Consider the following 19980-nt stretch of genomic DNA (forward strand, 5'->3'; position numbering starts at 1 on the left):
TTCATATTCTCCCAAACTGAAATTTTTATACTTTTATCTCACAGCAAGAGAAACTATAATATTTTCAACATAACAAAATCAAAGTTTTGTTATATTTTGTATATTGAGAAAATATCAAACCCTAGATTTTTCCATTTGAAAGGGTCTAGATCTAAGAGGACCAATCTGCTGTCTTCCTCTGTCCCGAGGATGCATTCTATCAACACGTGTTTGTTGACCTCTCATGCCTTCCAGGTGTTGTAATGCCTGAAAAAGTAGAAAGAAAACATTAGCTTAGCTTATGTGAAAGGTAATATATGTATTTGAATACTCCTATCATTTGAATATTTTGTCCTGACAAATGAGTTATTCAAATATCCGGAATCCATTGTATTCATATGGATAACAGAAGAAATTCGAACACTTTTTATATGAGCATGGTTTAAAAGTAGTGGGTTCTGTTGTATGCTATATATGCAGTATGCAAAAAAACCTAGAATTGTCGTTCAATTTTGGTGTAAACAATAGCGTGCTTCTTAACCCTTTTGAGGGACTGAGAAAGAAATTACACCAGGGATTGTAGCCTTTGTAATCTGGGGAAATTTCCAGTGTTAAAATAATATTAGTCTGACCTGTGACACAACAGGCCTTTAAAAGGTATTGCACAAATTTTACAACATTTTAAAGTCGTTGAGGTAAAAATTTCAGTCAATGACATTATGAGTCACTTCAAATTTTGCAGCATAAATTTCTATGAGTTCAGAGCAGCAGAATTTAATTTTATACATCTAGGCATAGGAAATAGAGATCAATATAATTGCACCTTTACTAATCCTACCAGGTGTTCTGTATTACAAAAGTGGATCTATTGTGACATTTTGATACAAGCAAAACTGTATTATCTGCACTATCATTTACCTACTGGTACTTCGTTTTATTATTGGCTTGTTAAAAGTTAATTTTTTACCATATGTAAGTTGACAGAATCATAGGAACCATGTCTTGAGGGGTAAATCAAACACAAATGAATAAATCCTTAATGATTTTGTTGTGCAAAAAAGTATGATATTGTGTCTTAAACAGTTTTCATTTTCCACTCAATTGTGTAATTGCAAGGGAAGTAAACTAATAGATCTCTACTTATAAGTACTAGCCCAAGGCAAGAGTTGTCATTCTTTGTGGATCACAACTTTAAATTAAAAATTAAAACTTCTGTTATTGATATTAACAAAAGTATCATAAACTTCACATTTGTGAAATCATTTTTGGTTATTTCAAGGACTTGGAAATTAATTTCTAGACTTTATTTAATGTAATTCTATCATTGAAAACTTTAGGGCCTATCTCTAATACATCCAAATTTAAAAATCATGAATTTGTCTCAGACAAAGTAATATATACAATGTAAGGTTTGGTATCTAAGATATTATTTAATGACCCAAATACAAGACAGTTGTACAAGTATTTTAGCATTGTAAAGGCCTAAAGAGGTTAAATTTTATAGCAGGCAACACAATGCGTGACCTTCATAATAACATAAAAACCTTTTATTATTGTGCTTTCTACTTGAAAGGAACATAATGACTTTTCCTTCTAATTCTGAGCTTCTTCACAGGTATTTCAGCTCTGGCAAAATTCATATGTTAGTAGAAATGCAAGAGAGAACAATTCTTAGAACTGCTCTCAATATATCATCAAAGCTTTTACATGATAATTCTCACTGTCTAAATTTTTTTTTTTGGTTGGATTTAAGGTCGCACCGACACATGATAGGTCATATTGCGACTTTCCAGCTTTAATGGTGGAGGAAGACCCCAGGTGCCCCTCCATGCATTATTTCATCACGAGCGGGTACCTGGGTAGAACCACCGACCTTCCGTAAGCCAGCTGGATGGCTTCCTCACATGAAGAATTCAACGCCCCGAGTGAGGCTCGAACCCACATCGATGAGGGGCAAGTGATTTGAAGTCAGCGACCTTAACCACTCGGCCACAGAGGCCCCCACTGTCTAAAATAGCCAGATACTTTTTCGTTTAACCAAGACTTATCAACTGTACTTTTTTTTCAAAAGAAAGTCTTCTTAAAAATTCAGGACAGGTATACAAATGACATTAAAACACCACTGTTTTTATAAATCGCTGGGCAATAATTTGTGCTATACTATCAGTCAACATTCAACACACGTTTACTGGACAAATATGCCAAAAATTTGAAATACAACTGTGAAAATTAATATCTAATTTTATGTAATGAAACCCTTAAACAAATAACGTCAGAACTGATTCTGAGATATTTTCATGATAGGGCAGAATCCCTCTCTATATGTCAAAACCAGTAAAGACCTTTTCTGTGGTGAAAATAGATTTAGGTAAAAACACGATCAGGCAATATATTTAAATGATGAAATTGTAAAACAAAATATAACCGAATCATTTTATGATTTAAACATAACAGTTAAACACGTTAATAAAGCGTAAACACTATAGTATATAGTATTCCAAAGTCCGTCTGTTTGCAGATGACACGGCAATATATCTAACATTGTCATCTGCAGACCAATCTGTCACTCTCCAAAATGACCTAAAACTTCTAGAAAAGTGGGAGTTGGAGTGGGATATGGAGTTCAACCCCTCCAAGTCCACGCCACTAGAAGGAAACATCCTTTCCCTACCCAGTATTACCTACATGGAGTCCAACTTGAATCGGTCAGCTCAGCTAAATACCTAAGGGTGGATATCTAAAATGACCTATCATGGGACAATCACATAAACAGGTCAACCAAAAAAGCTAACCAAACCCTAGGGTTCTTAAGAAGAAACATTAACTGATTAAGGTCAAATCCCAACCCATTAAGACCATTGCTTACCAGACTCTAGTCCGACCCCAGCTTGAATATGCCTCCGAGGTATGGTCGCCCCACACCTAAACCCAGACAGACCAAATTGAAAGCATCCAAAGGAGAGCCGCCCGTTGGATCAAGACTGACTACGGCCGTACTTCCAGTGTAACAGATATGCTACACCCCCTAAACCTTTGTCGACTGGATTTAAGACGTATAGATTCTAGGTTATCACTCTTCTATAAGAATATTAAGATTCATCATGATCTGGTTGCTATCCCAATCGTAGATTACCTTACCCCAATGACCCGATGTGTCCGCTATGGCCATTCCCTAAGTTAAAGGTTAATTACTGCAACCACTGACTATTACAAGTTCTCTTATTTTCCGAGAACTGTGTAACATTGGAACCAACTACCCCCCAGTGTCGCCCACCTCCCTACCGTAGAGCAGTTCAGTGCTTCAGTTTGCAGCCTTGAACATGTCTCGCCCTAGTTATCCTGCTAACTCAAGTTTTAACCTTTTTATTTATTCAAAGTTATTTTTAGTTTCTTCCACTCTTTTTTTTTGACAGTGTTGTTATTGAACATGCGACACGAAGTGGAGCCGTGCAAAATGTGTATAAACTTTAAGGTTTTTGTTTAAAACAGTGACAAACTTGTGTTTTGACGTTTATTCACATAAACATCAATGAAATGGAAGGAAAAATGGATATTCTTTCCAGGTATCTTAAAATTTCACAAATATTTTTTTTTAATAGTTAAAATGTGTTTTAAAAATTGCCGCTTAGAATCATCACGGAAGGTTCATCACAGAAAAGTTCCTTCCTATGTTGTACGCGGATGAGTGATACTGACCTGTGCAAAAATTATCACAATATCAGGACTTGCTTACATTTAGTTGGACTACATGTCTACATCTCTGTTTTAATGTGAATAATTAAAATTAAATTTCTTATTCCTTTTCAACAGTAACTGAATTGACACGAAGTGTGTTACAAATAAGCTTCAAGAGAAAGCTCCCGAGTATTGAGAAAAAGGCATAGCAGTATAAAAAGGGAACCAAGGCAATGTTATAAACTCTATTAACAACTTCAAAATGTATGTAGGTCACTTCAACAAGGGAGGTAATACGAATATAAAATCTGTGTGTTACAAAATTATGATCTATCAGACTGACAAATAACAATCAATTTGCGAATATTTCTACATTTTTTTTATCTAAACAAATGCCCAAACCTATATTACTCTATTTACCTGTAAATCTAGCCCTGAATTTGCGTTTACCATTTGATTCACATTGGGCAGTGAGCCCCCACGGTATTGCTGCATTATGTTTTGTTGTATGTGAAGTTGTTGGTTCTGTTTTTGTTGCATGTGGCCCTGTAATAGTAAACAACAATACATCAAGTACATGATATTGAAGCTAGCGGTAAAAGAACAAATCTAATTCAACTAAAAATACAGCAGTTTTGTAAAGAGCAAATGAGCGGTCACTGTGGGAAACAGTCTGGTCTTTCTTTTGCAAAATCAACGCACCCTCGTGGCTGCGCTAACATCTCTGATGATGGCCTCGAAGGCAGCAGTTTCTTCAGCCTGTTTTTGAGTGTGCAGAGCAATTTTCTCGCTAAATTTTCGAGGGTTCGCCATGTTGGATGCAAATCGACAGACTTGTTATGATTTTGCCACCGTTGGGGGTCCTTGTCATATAATTGACCAATCAAACGTCGAGTTTCTATTCCTCCAATAGAGGGCGTAGTTAGAGCACCTGCACGTACAGACTGTGCCCGAAAAGTTGTAGCGGGTTATACATCAAGTACAGGGTGCACGAAATGCTTGTGCCGTAGATTTTTATGCACCTAAGGTAAAGTAGTATTAAACACTATAGGTCAGATATCACTATTCAATACCTGAAAGACAATTACAGCATAAAAACTAATATATATATATGTTAATTATAAGAAAAAATAAGGTAAGTTCTACTTCCATTGGATACTCGTCTGCAGAACCACTGAGTAGATATCATCGACGAGGTCGGGTGTGTGAAATTGTGCTCCATTTAAAAACGCGGTTTTACTTGACTCCCATATGCGGCGTCGGGCTTCCAAGATAAAACTTAAAAAAAGGTGAATTCTGAGGGTACTAATGGTATGGTAGTCCATCACTGATTGGTTTTTAAAATCCAACATGTATTGATACTATATACAAGTGATATCTATTTACATTGTGACATGGGTGTAGACAGCTGTTTTGAAATTGTTTAGGCTGTCCATAGTTGTGATGTTAACTGGTAAATTTTTCCACAGGCCCGCAGTTCGCGGGAAGAATGAATGCTTATAAAACGTCGAGTCTGCAGTGGTATGTCACATTTTTTTTACAGTCTGTGTATTTTGACGATAGTAGTGGATGGTATTCAGTTGGAACTGCAACTAGGTTGTTAATAACTTTGTACATGAGGATTACGTTAGCACATTGTCGACGTTGTTCAAGTGTTGGCCATTTCAGATGTTGGAGGAGATATGTTACACTTCCCGGGTTATTAATTATAGTCCTTAACAAAGAGAGACTTTAAGTCTTTTAGATGTAAATAATTGTCCATTGCGTATTTACAGTATTTTAATCAAATTGCGAGTATACTCTTTTAGAGTAGAAGAAGAAGAAGAAGAAGAAGACGATCACTGTAAAGCTGAAACACAAAGACGTGTTTTAGCAAGACTGAATAAATACTAAATTTCTGAGTTATAAATGGTTGGTCCACTCAATTTTTAACTACAGTCCACTAATACGGTATTTTTGTAGTAAACGGAACACTGAGAAGTTAGAAAAATTACAATTTAAAGAGCACTGATTTGTGTATGGATATTACAACTCATCTTATGAAACTCTGCTAAGTAGAGCGAACGTGCCAACACTACATATAGACAGATTGAGACGAAAGCTATTGATGTATTCAAATGTTTACAAAAATATCACCCATGTAGTTACAGGAACTATATCTGTTAACTCGTCAAATTACTCTTTCAAGAATATAGATACTAGGATAAGAGCAGAAAAGCTTTCGGATTGAAGCGACACGGGTCTGGGATAGTTTCCAAGACGAGCTCAGGACAACAACTGATTCCGGTGAGTACCGACGCCTTATACAGACTTGGAGTGGCTTCGAATACAAATGTTCCATGTGCCTTAGTACTTTTCAGTTGCTTTTGTATACCCCGCAGTTGTTTCAATTCTAGCACCCATTAGTTGCTCAATTGTTTATACTATGCTGATCAGTGCTTCAGCTGCTGTATTTTTTTTTTTTTTGTTTTCTTTTCATATCTTTATTTGCTTGTCAGCTGTTGATAGTTATGTCAAATGTTTACTGTTTTATTTATTATGTTGCTAATGTTTGCATCAGAATAGCTGCTGTAGATTCAAACCAGGGGCGCAAATCGAGGGTTGAAAGGAAAACTGTCGAAACTCACTTTTTCTCTGAAATTACCTTTTTTGCACTTTTGATCTTCTTTTTCAAAATTTTAATGTTTATAGACCACAAAATATTGCGTTTGAATTCCATTGGCAAATAACTGTAAAAGTATAGATGCAAAAATGTCGTATCTCATACTGATATTTTTTTATATGGAAAACTGTTGTAACTTGAGTTACATACAGTTTTCCGTAATAAAAGACTACTACATATTATCAGATCGTTACGCAAAACTGTTGTAAATCAATATAATGTACAAGATTTAGGTCAAATTATGATGTCATAAAAGTGATGCTGTTATTGATAACAGTATTTTTTTTTCCATTCTTGTTTCAGAATGTTCATACATTAGCAAAAAAGTCAAACTGTTGTAAATTAATATAATGCACAAGATTTAGGTCAAATTGTGATGTCATAAAAGTGATGCTGTTATCGATAATAATAATTTTTCCATCCTTGTTTCAGAATGTTCATATATTAAAAAGTCACTCCTGGGTGTTTTAAAGGTGGATAAACACAAACGGACTATTTGTCCATGAAATCTCTTCTGTTTTCTGTCTATGAAAGGAACTCATTCACATTTTAGGTTAAATCTTTTTTCTCTAAAAATCAGTAAATTGTGGGTGCTGTGAAAGTGACCAGTGGTTGGCATAAAAGCGGGAAATACTAGTTTTTACCAGGACAGCGGAAAATACAGGAAAATAGTGGGAAATACAGGTATTTCCCGGGAAAAAAGTGGGAAATAGTGGGGAAAAGTCAACATCTCATTGTATGAGCAGAGACTTAAACAAATGTAATTCAGTTAACATGAAATATTTCTCTCAATTAAAAACAGAGGTTCAAGCCAAAGGATCCAGTTTGGGATTTTTACGATGTTTTTGAAGATGGTTCTAAAAAGACTGTGACTTGTAAAGACTGTAAGACAGTTGTAAGTGGCAACCGTTTAAGAGCACATACAGCAAAATGTAATGGACCAATTGAGTGTTCCACTCCTAGCCAGTCAGACCAAGCTGATCAAGGTCCAAGTACGCCAACCACTTCCAGAAAGAGAAATCTATCAGAATTATATGAATCTCCACAATCTGCTAAATGTAAGTAATTTCAAATATGATATGTAATATTTCACACCATATAGAATGCTTATTACAATTTCAGTAGAATCAGTATGGTTCACATAATTATGCAATATGCTGTATCTCAAAAGAAAGTACATGCTTTATAATGGATTGTCATTAATGTCATTGACATGGTAAAATTGAATAAAATCCTAGAAATGATTCACTTTTCTTTTTTAAAGCTTACAGACTTGGAGTATACATATGTTCATAAAATCAAAACTGATCCACACTGAAGGATTTTTTATTTAACAGATGGCTATACAGATGTGCCCCCAGGTTCACCATCTACTCCGAAGAGGCCTAAAATTCGCCAAAGAAATCTAAGTGGATTTACTGTTTATACTGATTCAGCAACTAAAGCTAAACTTGATGAGCAAATAGCAAAGTTATTTTATTCCTGCAACCTGCCATTTAACATTGCAGACAATCCAGTGTGGAAAGAAACAGTTGAAATGTTACGTCCTGGGTACTATTCACCAAATCGTAAGGATATTGGAGGTTATCTACTGAATAACATGCATAAACAATTAACAGCGACCATGAAACAGGAACTGGAGAGCAAAAATGTGGTACTTACGCAAGACGGCTGGAGTCAGTGATGTGCATAACTCTCCAGTTATAGCAACCACTCTTCACACAGAAGGAAAATCATTTTTTTTGTGTGTCAGCTGTTGAGACAGGAACTAACAAGAAGACTGCAGCATATTGTACTTCATTAGCCACTGAAGCCATTGAACAGGCACAAAATACATACAAGTGCACTGTAACTGGTGTTGTCACAGACAATGAGAAGAAAATGGAAGTAATGAGGGATAACCTTAAAGAAGCTGACCCGAATTTAGTTGTGTATGGTTATTCAGCCCACTGGCTGAATTTGCTTGGGCAAGACATTACCCCTGTGCAAGTGATGAACCAGGTTGTTGAAGTCAACAAGTATTTTCGCAATCATCAAATTCCAGGGTCACTTCTTTCAGAAACACAAGGATCTGTAAAACTGCAACTTCCAGCTGAAACAAGGTGGAATTCTAACCTGTCATGCATAGAATCTTTTCTAAGAAACATACCTTTCTTATTGCTAATTGCTGCCCAGAAAGAAGATCTAATTGACATGCATATACGGAATCTCATTCACAATGTTGGATTATTTAACGAAGTGAAACATTTGAAAGATCAGTTGGAACCCATTGGAATAGCTCTGGACAGCCTTCAGTCAGATTCATCAACCATTGCAGAGGCTTGTGAAATGTGGTTGGATTTATTATGAAATGAAGTTCTTCACCCATACGAAAAGAAGCTGAAAAAGAGATTTGACCAAGCAATGACAGCTGCTCACTTTCTGGCTAACATTTTGCACCCAGTGTACCAAGGAAAAAACTGTCCAGTAAGCACTGTGAAATTGCACAAGAAATGCTTTTAGAGTATGACCCAACACTTGTACCTGAACTATTAGCACTAATGTCAAAGGCTGTGAAATTACCTAAGGCTTTAACACATGAGACAATAATTGAAAACACAAAACCAGCTATCTGGTGGAAGTCTGTAGAACGGAGTCAGGTGATCAGCAAAAAGTTGTGTGAACTAGCAGTCAGACTACTGGATATGCCTTCAAACTCTGCTGCTGTAGAAAGGGTTTTCTCAAACTTTGGTTTGATACAAACAAAGCTTCGAAATAGACTAGGACTGGAAAAGGCTTCAAAATTGGTCTTCTGCTACAGAATTTTGCGTGCAAATGAAGAACTTGACTGGTGATTATGAACAAAACTAAAAATGGAATATAGTGTAGTACTGAAATTGTGTTTATATTAAAATTGAGATGTCTTGTGACTTTGAATGAATTGGTCTATGAACATGATGAAGATAATGTAATGTTTATGACATGATTAAGTGTATATAATGAATTTGATTATCTTGTAACTGAATGAACTGAGCTGAAAATGAAGAATATATAGCATTATTATGATTAAATGAGTAGTGAATTGGTAAAATATGCATGTATTGAACTAGCATACATTTGTTTACTTCTAATTTATCGATGCGACTAAAATGTTTGCAAATTTATTGAATTAATTTATATCAAAAAGTAAATTTGCATGCCAAAAATTTTCAAATATTGAGTATTTCCCACTATTTCCCACTTTTGTGAAATTTGGATCATTTCCCGGGACGGGAATTACCGGGAAATACCTGTGGTAATTCCCGCCCCGGGAAAAACTTGCCAACCCTGGGAACTAACCAACTAAATGTAAATATGCTAATAAATTACCAAAATAGTGTGCAGAATATTGATGGGAAAATTAGGTGTTTTTGAAATACTAAATGTTTTGAACCCTGGGAAAGAAATGTGATGAAACATAGGCATAATGAGGGTAAAAAATGCCAATCAGAAAGAGGTTAGTTGAGAAATGCCAGACAGTTGAGTCTAGATTTGATGTTCACTATATATATAGAAAAGCCAGGACACTTGACTGAAACTGACTGATCATGGGTTACAGAAACTGGGGACATTAACATAAAACTTATTTTTAAGTTGAATAGTTTCTTTGGATCAAACTTAGTCTTGTTTTTCCTTTGTTTACTGTTAAAAGTTCTATCTTTTCCTTTTTACCCAGGCATATTGTGCAAGTCATAACTGAGTTTATTATTGACAGTATTTAAACTTTAAAGTTGCCAAGTTTCAAGTGAAAGAAGTACAGGCTTACTTAGTTGATCAATATCCCCTGTGTAAAGTACAACAAGAAGTGTTTCTGGTGCTCTGTGCTTCCGAGAAATCTACCCCTACCTATAATCTTTGGAAGTAAACGGAGAAGAAAACTTGAATCTAAAAGGAGTTTTCAGTTCCAGATTTGGACTGTACTGTCAATATTTTTTTTTTTATATATTTATACTTGCAGTCAATTTTGCATCAATTCATATCATCTTGTTTAACTTGTTTCATTTCTTGTTGTTTCTTTTAGCTTCTTGTTGTACTTTACACAGGGGATGAAGTAGACAATAGGGCAAATAGTTGTATGCTCAGTAAAGTACTGGTTTGATGCTTACAAAACCTTTTTGTAATGGTTGGAATGAAGTTCCGGATGTTGTGGCTTTCCTGAGCACTGAAAATGATTTGTTTTAGCTAAGAAAGTTTGATGTTTGTCACTTCTGAGGCAGATTACTGTTATGTCTTGTTAAAGTTTGCTATGTTCAGCTTTATTTATGCAGAAACATTTTCTAATGTGAAAGTAAGTTTCCAAAGTTCAAATAACATTACTTTCACCGTATTATTCCATCAAAGTAAAGTTGGAGTCTTTTATTAATAACTTTTTTTTCTTCAAATTAAAGCATTACTTGAAGATATATTAAAAAGGATGAAGGGTCATGGATGGATGACAATAGTGTATCAGTTTTGTTGATTCGAGTCATGGTTCTTTCATTTAAAATTATGTAAAATACATTTCACCAATATGTGCCATGATACTTCCCGGATCAAAATACACCAATTCGGTGAGTAAACTTGTTTCCACTTTAAATAGAAAATTTTAAAAATATTTTCTGGTGACCTTTGGTAAACTTGTAATAAAGTTGTATAGTTATGACATTCTACCATAGCCAATTACTCAAATTGTTTTTGAAAAAGGAAATTTTTGCAAAAGGAAACAATTTGTAAACATTTTGTTCTTACATTATGCACATATACAACACGCCATTAAAAAGTCCATGGTGCTGATTCAGAAAATCATTTTTTCTCTCATTTTTTGGGCGAAATTCATCTGCACTCGTGAACAAATACACAGTCAATGATAACTTATTTCAGCCGTCAGTTAAAACTTCTACCATTAAGAGGATGTATATGAATTATTGGAAAAATATGACATATTAACCATAATAGATATTAGTGTATGCAGAACGAGAATCCCGTGCGATCGGGAAAAAGATTAATGTCGGCATATACCAAACTGTTAAGATCACAAAAAGACATGTCGCCAGTCCTAGTTCTGCGACTGGACCGATCTATGACGTCTTCAAAATGGCGACAAAGTTTGAATATCTTGAATATCTTAAAATTTACTGAAGTTACACAACAATATTTAAAGATATTATCTTTTATTTCCCCTCTTGTAATATTTGTTGTCAATGTAATAACAATAATAAAGTATATAAACAATTAAATGATGGGAAATAATCAAAATATACCTTACCCCATCCACTTTATTTCAACGGATTATTTTCTTATTGAATATATTTATAAGCTGCATTAAAATGTACGAATGTCATCATATTCCAGTAGTGTTGCAGCTTTATATCTACGCTGCTTTAAACTTTCTAAAAGTGATGTATACATGTCAATTTCGATATCGGTATGTAGCCTGTAATTGAACAAAGCTCATTCTCTGCTACACTTAAACATTATTCTATACCAGTGTGCTGGTCGCGTTGAACTGCACAATGTTTTTAAACATCTGCGCTTAATTAAATGTAATGTTTAGCAGTCCTGCAGATAAGCCCTTACCTTTCTTCTAATGTTTCGTTACCGGTAGATATGTTTTATTTTGTTAGAAGCCTTTCAAACGTTAGGATTAATAGTTTCCATAGGATCACAAAACTTTACTGAATAATAAAGTAATAATGGATTCTTTTAACAATAAACTTTCCATAGTCCATTGTTCCCACTTTTACCGTCATTTTAGAATATGTCGGCCATTTTAGCCCAGTCTGCGGTAAAACAATTTGCGAAAGAGAAACTTCTCATGATTGGTACCATGACTTGGTGATGAAACATTTGCCATTGTCTGATTTAAGTCTTAAAAGTTCTGGGATAATTTTATCAATGTTCAAGGTCAAGCAACATTTTATAACATTCATGTATAATTTTCATAACAATTCCATGACAGAATTCTTGCTATCAGAAGTGTCTTCCTTTAAATCAATTTGTCAATGGCGACCATTCACAAAGTTTCTTGGAATGTAGACAACCTAGTTAGCGAACGGTATATAGTGCATATGCTATACATGTATATTATTATTACCTATATGATTTAAACTGGCTCAAAGTAGTCTACTTATATATCCAATATAACTAGTGTAATGTCTTTTAGTTCTGTACTTCCTAATGTTGAATGTATAATACGCTGACTGCATATTGTAAATGTTGTTAGCTTTGAACATAAATACTGATGTTTGCGTACATGTAAGAGTCGAGTACACATGATTCTATGATGAGTTGAAACTGCGACTTTCCATGACATGTTCAAATTGTCACTGTCTCTTTCCACGAAAAGACTAAGAATCAATTAATGAGAAAACGTTCGATAAAATAGGTATGGACTTCCCAAGAAGACCTTGATTATCAGCCATAACTGTTATTGATTCTGTAAGTACAAGGGCTGAGTAGAATTTAGCTGTAGAGGAAAACCTTTCCGTCCAAAAACTGAACTGCTATGCGTTCGTTTCATCGACAATAACGCTATTTCTGAAGTCTGTGTGATTATTTTGTATTTGTCAAGTTATGAAGTTAGTAACATGTTTCCCCAATAGTTTTATTTTTACAATATCAATATTATCTGCATTTGCATATTTTGTGTTTACTGCCGAAATTGAAATATTATTATTGTAAGACTTTAGGATTGCCGTTTGCAATTTTTCACCCACAGAGCATTGGCCTCTTTGGACAACTAATATTTTCGATTACCTTTTTTAAAAGAAAAGAAAACAAACAGGCTTTTCCCTTACTTATTAAAGGATCAACAAAAGTTATAGTTAGTACTAGGGACGTACGTGTCTTTATTTTCAGTCCCATTTGACTATATTGCTTTAGCAACAATGATAATTTCTTTTGAACCATTTTGTCCTTACTTTCTGTGACTCTATTACAATCACTTTACCAAGATGCAAAGCCAGTCTGAGTCAGAGAAATCACGATGCGTTCTCGAATAGTAGAAAAGAGTGCTGTATAAGCGTTCGGACACACTTTACCACTGTGTGTTTAACATATCATACATAGTTCCCATATCGTGCAAAGTTTTGCTTCCAGGGCTTCGTATCGGTGTGGTCAGACATTTTGATACATCTTTACAGGTATGAAACACAAATATTTAAAAAAGTTTATAGAGAAGATATTTAAAACACATATTATAACACATTTTCAATAAAATATTAGAAGCAAATTTATTTTTGAAACGATTGTAAATGCTCCACAGACATCATGCCACTTTTCAATAGATGTTTTGCATATTTTACGGAAAAATCATATTTCACAGTTTACGGGGTTTGTGACACATGGTTATAACGATATAATTATGAATGTCACAAAAACAGTAACGAATGTAGAAAAGAACTGCTAAATGTGAAGGTGAAATTAGATATAGTTATTCTGTTTTATTCTATAGTAGTGTCCTTTTGTGTAAAATAGATTCTGAAGGACAAGAGTTCACTCGAAAGGATAGAATACACTCAGTCAGAAAGAATTGTGAAATAGTCCACACGTAGAATTATATCACAGTAATTTACACATAGTTGTTTGAAGGGTCGTGCGTTCAAATCCCGGCGAGGAAATGGTGTTTTAGGTTTTAAATTTTTTAATCTATTAGTATTGTTTTCACTAATAAAAGATTAGTATTATTAGATATAAACGAGTTTCTATATTTGATTAACATTTCATTGCGATGCATAGAAATTACTTCATCAAAGCATGTGTTTTATTCCAAGTTCCTTTAAAGGTTAAACTCACCTTTTACATAAACATTTTATCATTAAATATTGATTTAAATCTAGAAAACCCTCGTCAAACATTTTTTAACTTGGATAAATATATAAACTAACTGTGTATGTTGCAATCATAATTATATATCCATATACATGTATAGTAACAACCACATGCAAACTTCAAGACATTTTGTGGCGTAGCATATTAATTTTTTTATTATACTGTTTTACTTACTTATGTATTTTTTAAACCTTTCACAGTACCGTCCATACTCACAAACATGTTTATTTCATTATTCCATAGATCATTTGCGGTACTTGTAAATATAGATTTTGGGCATAATGTATCTTTAATTTTGTATAAATGACGTTTCATTTATTCGAAATAATATAATGCGAGATAATTACATAGGTGTACGATGTAAACTACTGAAAAACTCACTTTTAGCATTAAAAACAAACAACTCCGATCAGTCATTTAATGATTATGATAGATTTAGTATTAAAAGTGGCCGCCATTATAATTATCATAACTAGGTCCAGTCGCAGAATTCAGGCCGGCGAAATGGCTTAGAATGAACTTCAGACATTACGGAACAGATTGGTATATGTCGCCATTAACCTTTTTTTCCAATCGCACGGGACCCAAAATATGGCTCTAAGCAAACAGCCAAACACACTATATGTACAAGACATTTCCAAACACCTTTTTTGCCCCAGTACGGTAACGGTAATGGCACATATCATTTCCCGTCCGTGTATCTTTTCAGAAATAACTTTGCACAAATGACTGCTATTTCAAGGCATCGCGTCGTGCAGCTCGAAAGTCAATGTCTCAAATTACATGTTTGCATGTTCAGCCCACACACTCGTCCTGCATTGTGGAACATTAAAATACCTTTGCACAAATGTTTACAATAACAGGACAATGTATCGCATGCACGATCCAAGTCGGCTTAAATGCAAGTTCACGGCTGACTGCTTAACATGTCCATCTAAATTAGTGTCCATTCGGTTCAGAAATTTGTTGCCAGCTCAACGTTGACTGTCATAATTGCCCACTACTTATAAACTGCAGCGACGATCAATATTGGTGTGCGACCTAGATCTTTATAGAGCATGGTTTGATTCCAAAATTGCTTGGCACATGTAATCACCGAAGGATGATATGTCACATACAGTAGAGGAACCACTACGACAGCTTAAATATAAATGAAACTGTGCAATAAAATCTGTAAAATGTTCCGTTTGGCTTAACTTTTTCCATGCTAGTCGTTAAAATAGCTGCTTCTCGTATAGACTAGTATATGCATACGTGCATGCTTGCTGCGGACCCACCGTCCTTCCGATCTTTTATATGCAGTCTTACTTTTCGTTTGCAACAGTAATACAATGTAAACACCAGTTCCTATCTCAAAGGTCAAGGTCATATTTGAGAGGTTGGGAACTATGTCATAGCTCATATAATCGCACGCATGCAGGAGGATATGTTGCATGCAGACTCGTATCTTAAAGGTCGGTCAATGTCACGTTTGTGGCCAAAAGACATATCATACCTCTTGCACATACATGGAGCAATATTTTAAAACATTTAATTATGTATACATGCACTGAAAACAGTTATTGTTATGGTAAGGCAAAGATAAGATTGGCAACAGATGGCTACTAGTATGTATACAAAGCGATTTATTAATAAATATACATGTAACCTGTACATTCGTAAAAAAGTTCATACTTATAAATGAAAAATCTATGTGATTAATACTTCCGGGATTAACTGGCATATACATGTATTTCATCTTGTCTGTAAAAATTTAAGAATGTAAGAGTGAAATATGGTCAATATAGAACAAGAGCACCGCCGGTGAGTGCCATCGCTTATCTGCAAGTTCTGGTCAATATGGAAGAAAAGAGTTATAGTTCTTGGCATTTTTATTCAAACCTATGGTAAGTATTCAAGAAAAGTGAACTTGAATAAAAACAACCAAGAATTACTGATTTTCTAAGTACAAAAAGGGCCATAATTCTAATAAAATACAGGTTAGAGTTATGGTTCTTAGTAAACTGACTAGTCTAATGATGATAAACAAATGTGCAAAGTTTCAAAGCTATAGCTCTTATAGTTGTTTAGAAAAATATTAACCAAGAAAAAGTACAAAAAGGGTCATAAAGCTGACAAAACGCATATCAGAGTTATGGTTCTTATCCTATCTAGTAAAGTTATGATGATAAACAAGTGTGCAAAGTCTCAAAGCTGTACCTCATACAGTTTTTGAGAAAAGATGGACGCAAACAAAAAATTTAACCGACGCCGACGATCAAGTGACGACAAATACCTCGTAGATTTTTTTTTTAAATCAGACGAGCTAAAAACTAGGGCATATTTATAACCTTCTTAAATATCTTGTACATACACTTGCCCGTACACGTATGAAATCTCAGTCTGTCAAATTATTAGTCTGAACTCGATCACAAAGTATGAACCAGTAAATAAAATGTTTGAAAGCATAGAACGCATTCAATCAAAATAATAGCATGATCTGTTCATGAGAGGTAATAAAATGTGCACCACTCCTCACACTCCCTCGTTCCGGCTTTAGAATGAAATTGAGTGCTCTCAATGACCAGAAAGTAAAACATAACGGAGTCAAAACTTGTTAATTCAGAGACATCTCGGGGACGTTCAAACAAGCATAGCATGTTAGTTGCAAGAGGGTTTATTACTTAATGAAAAGATCTTGCTCAAACATCCGGAACATTCAATGCTATTCACTTCTTTTAACTGTACGACTGTCTTACATAGTCAAGTTGGAAGATTTGAATAAAATCGGCATGACTTTCATCAACACTGCTTGAAGAAATATACAACAAACGATTTGTTTCACACCAACAGACTGCATGAGGGTAAACGAGTTTTTCTTAAGCACAATTTCACCTTCACGACAATCGTGTGAGATACATTGCACGTTGCATCTCTCCTCTTTCGAATCACTAACACAAATGGACCCATTCTCTAAAAAATCAAGTCCCTGTGGATAACCGAAACTTTGATAACGCCCTACTACTTCACCATTCCAGTTTAGTTCTATTACTTCTTCCTCCCCCGAATCAGATACATAGATAGAGCTGCTATTTGCTTTGACATAATCGGGGGAGTTGAAAATGTTTTCATCGTAAAATTTTGCTACTGACACGAGTGTTGATCCCTTTAAGTCTAGAATTTCCAGTTTTGCACAATTTTGAAATGACACTATTAGCTTTTCCTGGTAGCAGTATAAACCATAGCAGTCTCCATCAACTTTCAGTTTGTGTTCTTCTATGAGTTTGTCAGAAGACATTGATACAAACTTGATTAATTGCTGGTCTGGCAGTGTGACAGCAACTTGGTCTTTATTGATGGAGGTGATATCCCAGAGTTGGGTATCTAATTGTAATTGAGAAATTATAATTTTTCTGTCGATGTTTACCAGTTTGATTGCATAATTCCGATTATCTGTGATAATTAGTCTCGATGGGTTAAGAAGGACCATGCCAGTAATCCAGCACATTTCCTCATCTTCTGCTGTTTTTACATTAATTGCTCCTTTATGTGAATGAATCCACTTTATATCAATTTCTGTTAATGTACCCATGTCGCCCACCTTTTCAACGAATGTTAAAATTGCTTTATTAGGTTTGAAGTGATACTCTTTTACATTACTAGTAGTTTGCTCAAGTTGAGAAATTAATGTTTCATTCTCATTGATGACTTTCATAGCCGATTTCATGTCTATGAAAAGCATGTCTGCTTCTTTCGACGTGTTCAGTTGTTTGAGTGAGTCAGATGATGCCTTCAAGACTCTGGTAATGTCTTCACAAGTTGTTTCTGATGATTTCAGTATTGCGATATTCTCTGTTTTCAGAGCATTTGCAGACTCTTCAGCTATTTTCTGTAGTTCATCCAACCTCTTGTTAATTACACGTCTGGACGTCTTTATTTCTGAAATGACATCTGACAAAGAGTCGTTAGATTTGACGATCATTTGCTTTAGGTCAGCTGTTATTTGCTCACATTGTTCTGCAATGCTATGCATACATTCGATAATATCTTTGTATTCCCTGCTGTTCACGAACTGTCCTGAAATATCTGGTATATATTTGACACTGCATAGAGAGGTTGGATGTTCCAGGGTCACACAAACACTACAAAGAAGGGCTTCGTGGTCGTCACAGTAGAACTTGATAGTTTCTTGGATGTGTGTCAGGCAAGGCTTTGTAAGAGACTGTGCAGTTGCATGAGACTTTGTTACTGTACGTTTCAGAGATTTCGGCATACTATCTTTATCCAAAAGCCTATGGTGTCTTAAGGGTTTAGGCCTTTTGTGCGTGTTAAAGCATGATTCACATAGGTGTTCCTCGCAGTCAGTGCAATAGCCATAGGCAGGGAATCTAATGTCGCCTTGGTCACATGGCTGACAGAAAACCTCAAAATCTTCACTTGATTCTTTGTTCATTGTTGAAGCAAATGTCTCTTATGAGTTCTTATTCTCCTAAAACGGCTTTATTTTACCTGAAAAGGAAAATTGACGATATAAAACAGACAATTCAATTTTAAAGATCGCGCGAGTTGAAACGTTGCATAAAATATTTCCATACTAATAGCATTTGAAGCGAAGAGATCAATTTGAATAATGATCAATACACGATCTAGCTATACTAGTACTTTGTACTCTGAACCAATCAGTTAGACCATATTCAATGGTATACAACCAAAATGAAAAAGTTTAAAACATTCTAATTATAGTAGATTTATACCTCACAAAGAAGATTGAATATTTACAGATACATTCGGTGCTTTGACTCTCTTTTTGTAGTTGTTAAGACATGAAAAAAAATACGTTTAGATTTTATATTGCAATGTTTATCAAGCCATACAAGTAAGATGTTAAGGTCGCTGACTCTAAATCACTTGCCCTTCACCGATGTGGGTTCGAGCCTCTCACTGGACGTTGAATTCTTCGTGTGAGGAAGCCATGCAGGTGGTTTACGAAAGGTCGGTGGTTCTACCCAGGTGCCCACTCTTGTGAAAAAAATGCACAGAGGGGGACCTTGGGTTTTCCTCCACAACTAAAGCTGGAAAGTCGCCATATGACCTATGATTGTGTCGTAGCGACGTTAAATTCAACAAATAAAAATAGGTCAAATAAGTTTATGCCTGCTGAAATTGGGCGGGATATGCCTACTTGTTCAAGATATAAATCTTAAGTAATGATATAGGTTTAAATAAAACTGTTTTTATGAGCATATATAAAGCAAAGAGGTTTCCTTACCAGTGTATAAAAATCCATACGACCTTCTACAGTCAAAATGAATATAGGTTATATTTTCAATTGATAACATGTGCTCGGTCGGGAAATAACTTCCTCATTGCTTCTCAATGTGTATAGCATGTATGTTTTGTTTTTTTCAAAATACCGATGTAGTCGCGTTCATCATTTAACATGGATGAAAATATTACCTTACTGCTTATTAAATGTAGATTTTAAAAATGTGACATGCGTTTAGTCCAATTGTGAGCAACATTTAACATTTATCACTTTTCGTAAATTCTGTTAGAGATTAGAGGTGCTCGTAGAAATGTATGTTTTATTGACTTTTGTAAAAATTTGTAATTACCTCTCTTTAAGTAATATGAAAGTACTTAAAAAGCTTATTTCCTTTGATTTCAGTGTAACCTGTAGTGTTCTATTTCTCCATTTGTTAGACGCTAGATACTAGGATATTTCAACGATCTGAACAAAAAGACAGTTTTATAAGTTTCTTATAGCTTTAGAATTTATATAGTTCCAACCTACAGAAAATAGCAAAAAGGAGGTAATAATATTTTGACAAACTTCCATTTCTGATGAAATAAAGCCA

At 34.8% G+C, this 19980-nt stretch overlaps 2 protein-coding genes across 4 annotated transcripts in view; both read right to left on the reverse strand.

Moving 5' to 3' along the window:
- The window catches only part of LOC123566467 (CREB-regulated transcription coactivator 1-like), a 45185-nt gene extending 40666 nt beyond the window's left edge, over positions 1-4519 (reverse strand). For all 3 annotated transcript variants that reach the window (XM_045360602.2, XM_045360601.2, XM_045360600.2), the window contains exons 1-3: positions 4357-4519; positions 4075-4200; positions 121-246 (exon numbers count right to left, since the gene is read on the reverse strand). In XM_045360602.2, coding sequence (XP_045216537.2) covers positions 121-246; positions 4075-4200; positions 4357-4467 — 363 coding nt within the window. In that variant the 5' untranslated portion in view covers positions 4468-4519. The remainder of the gene's footprint in view (positions 1-120; positions 247-4074; positions 4201-4356) is intronic.
- An 11106-nt stretch (positions 4520-15625) lies between these two features.
- LOC123565763 (uncharacterized) lies at positions 15626-19503 on the reverse strand. The gene is made up of 2 exons (XM_045359552.2): positions 19392-19503; positions 15626-18631 (listed from the first exon to the last, which is right to left on the reverse strand). Exon 2 carries the CDS (start codon positions 18573-18575, stop codon positions 16878-16880), a length of 1698 nt encoding a protein of 565 aa, XP_045215487.2. The 5' UTR covers positions 18576-18631; positions 19392-19503; the 3' UTR covers positions 15626-16877.
- Between the last annotated feature and the right edge of the window lie 477 nt (positions 19504-19980).

This window comes from Mercenaria mercenaria, chromosome 8 (assembly GCF_021730395.1).
Source record: "Mercenaria mercenaria strain notata chromosome 8, MADL_Memer_1, whole genome shotgun sequence".
Classification (NCBI taxonomy): Eukaryota; Metazoa; Mollusca; class Bivalvia; order Venerida; family Veneridae; genus Mercenaria; species Mercenaria mercenaria.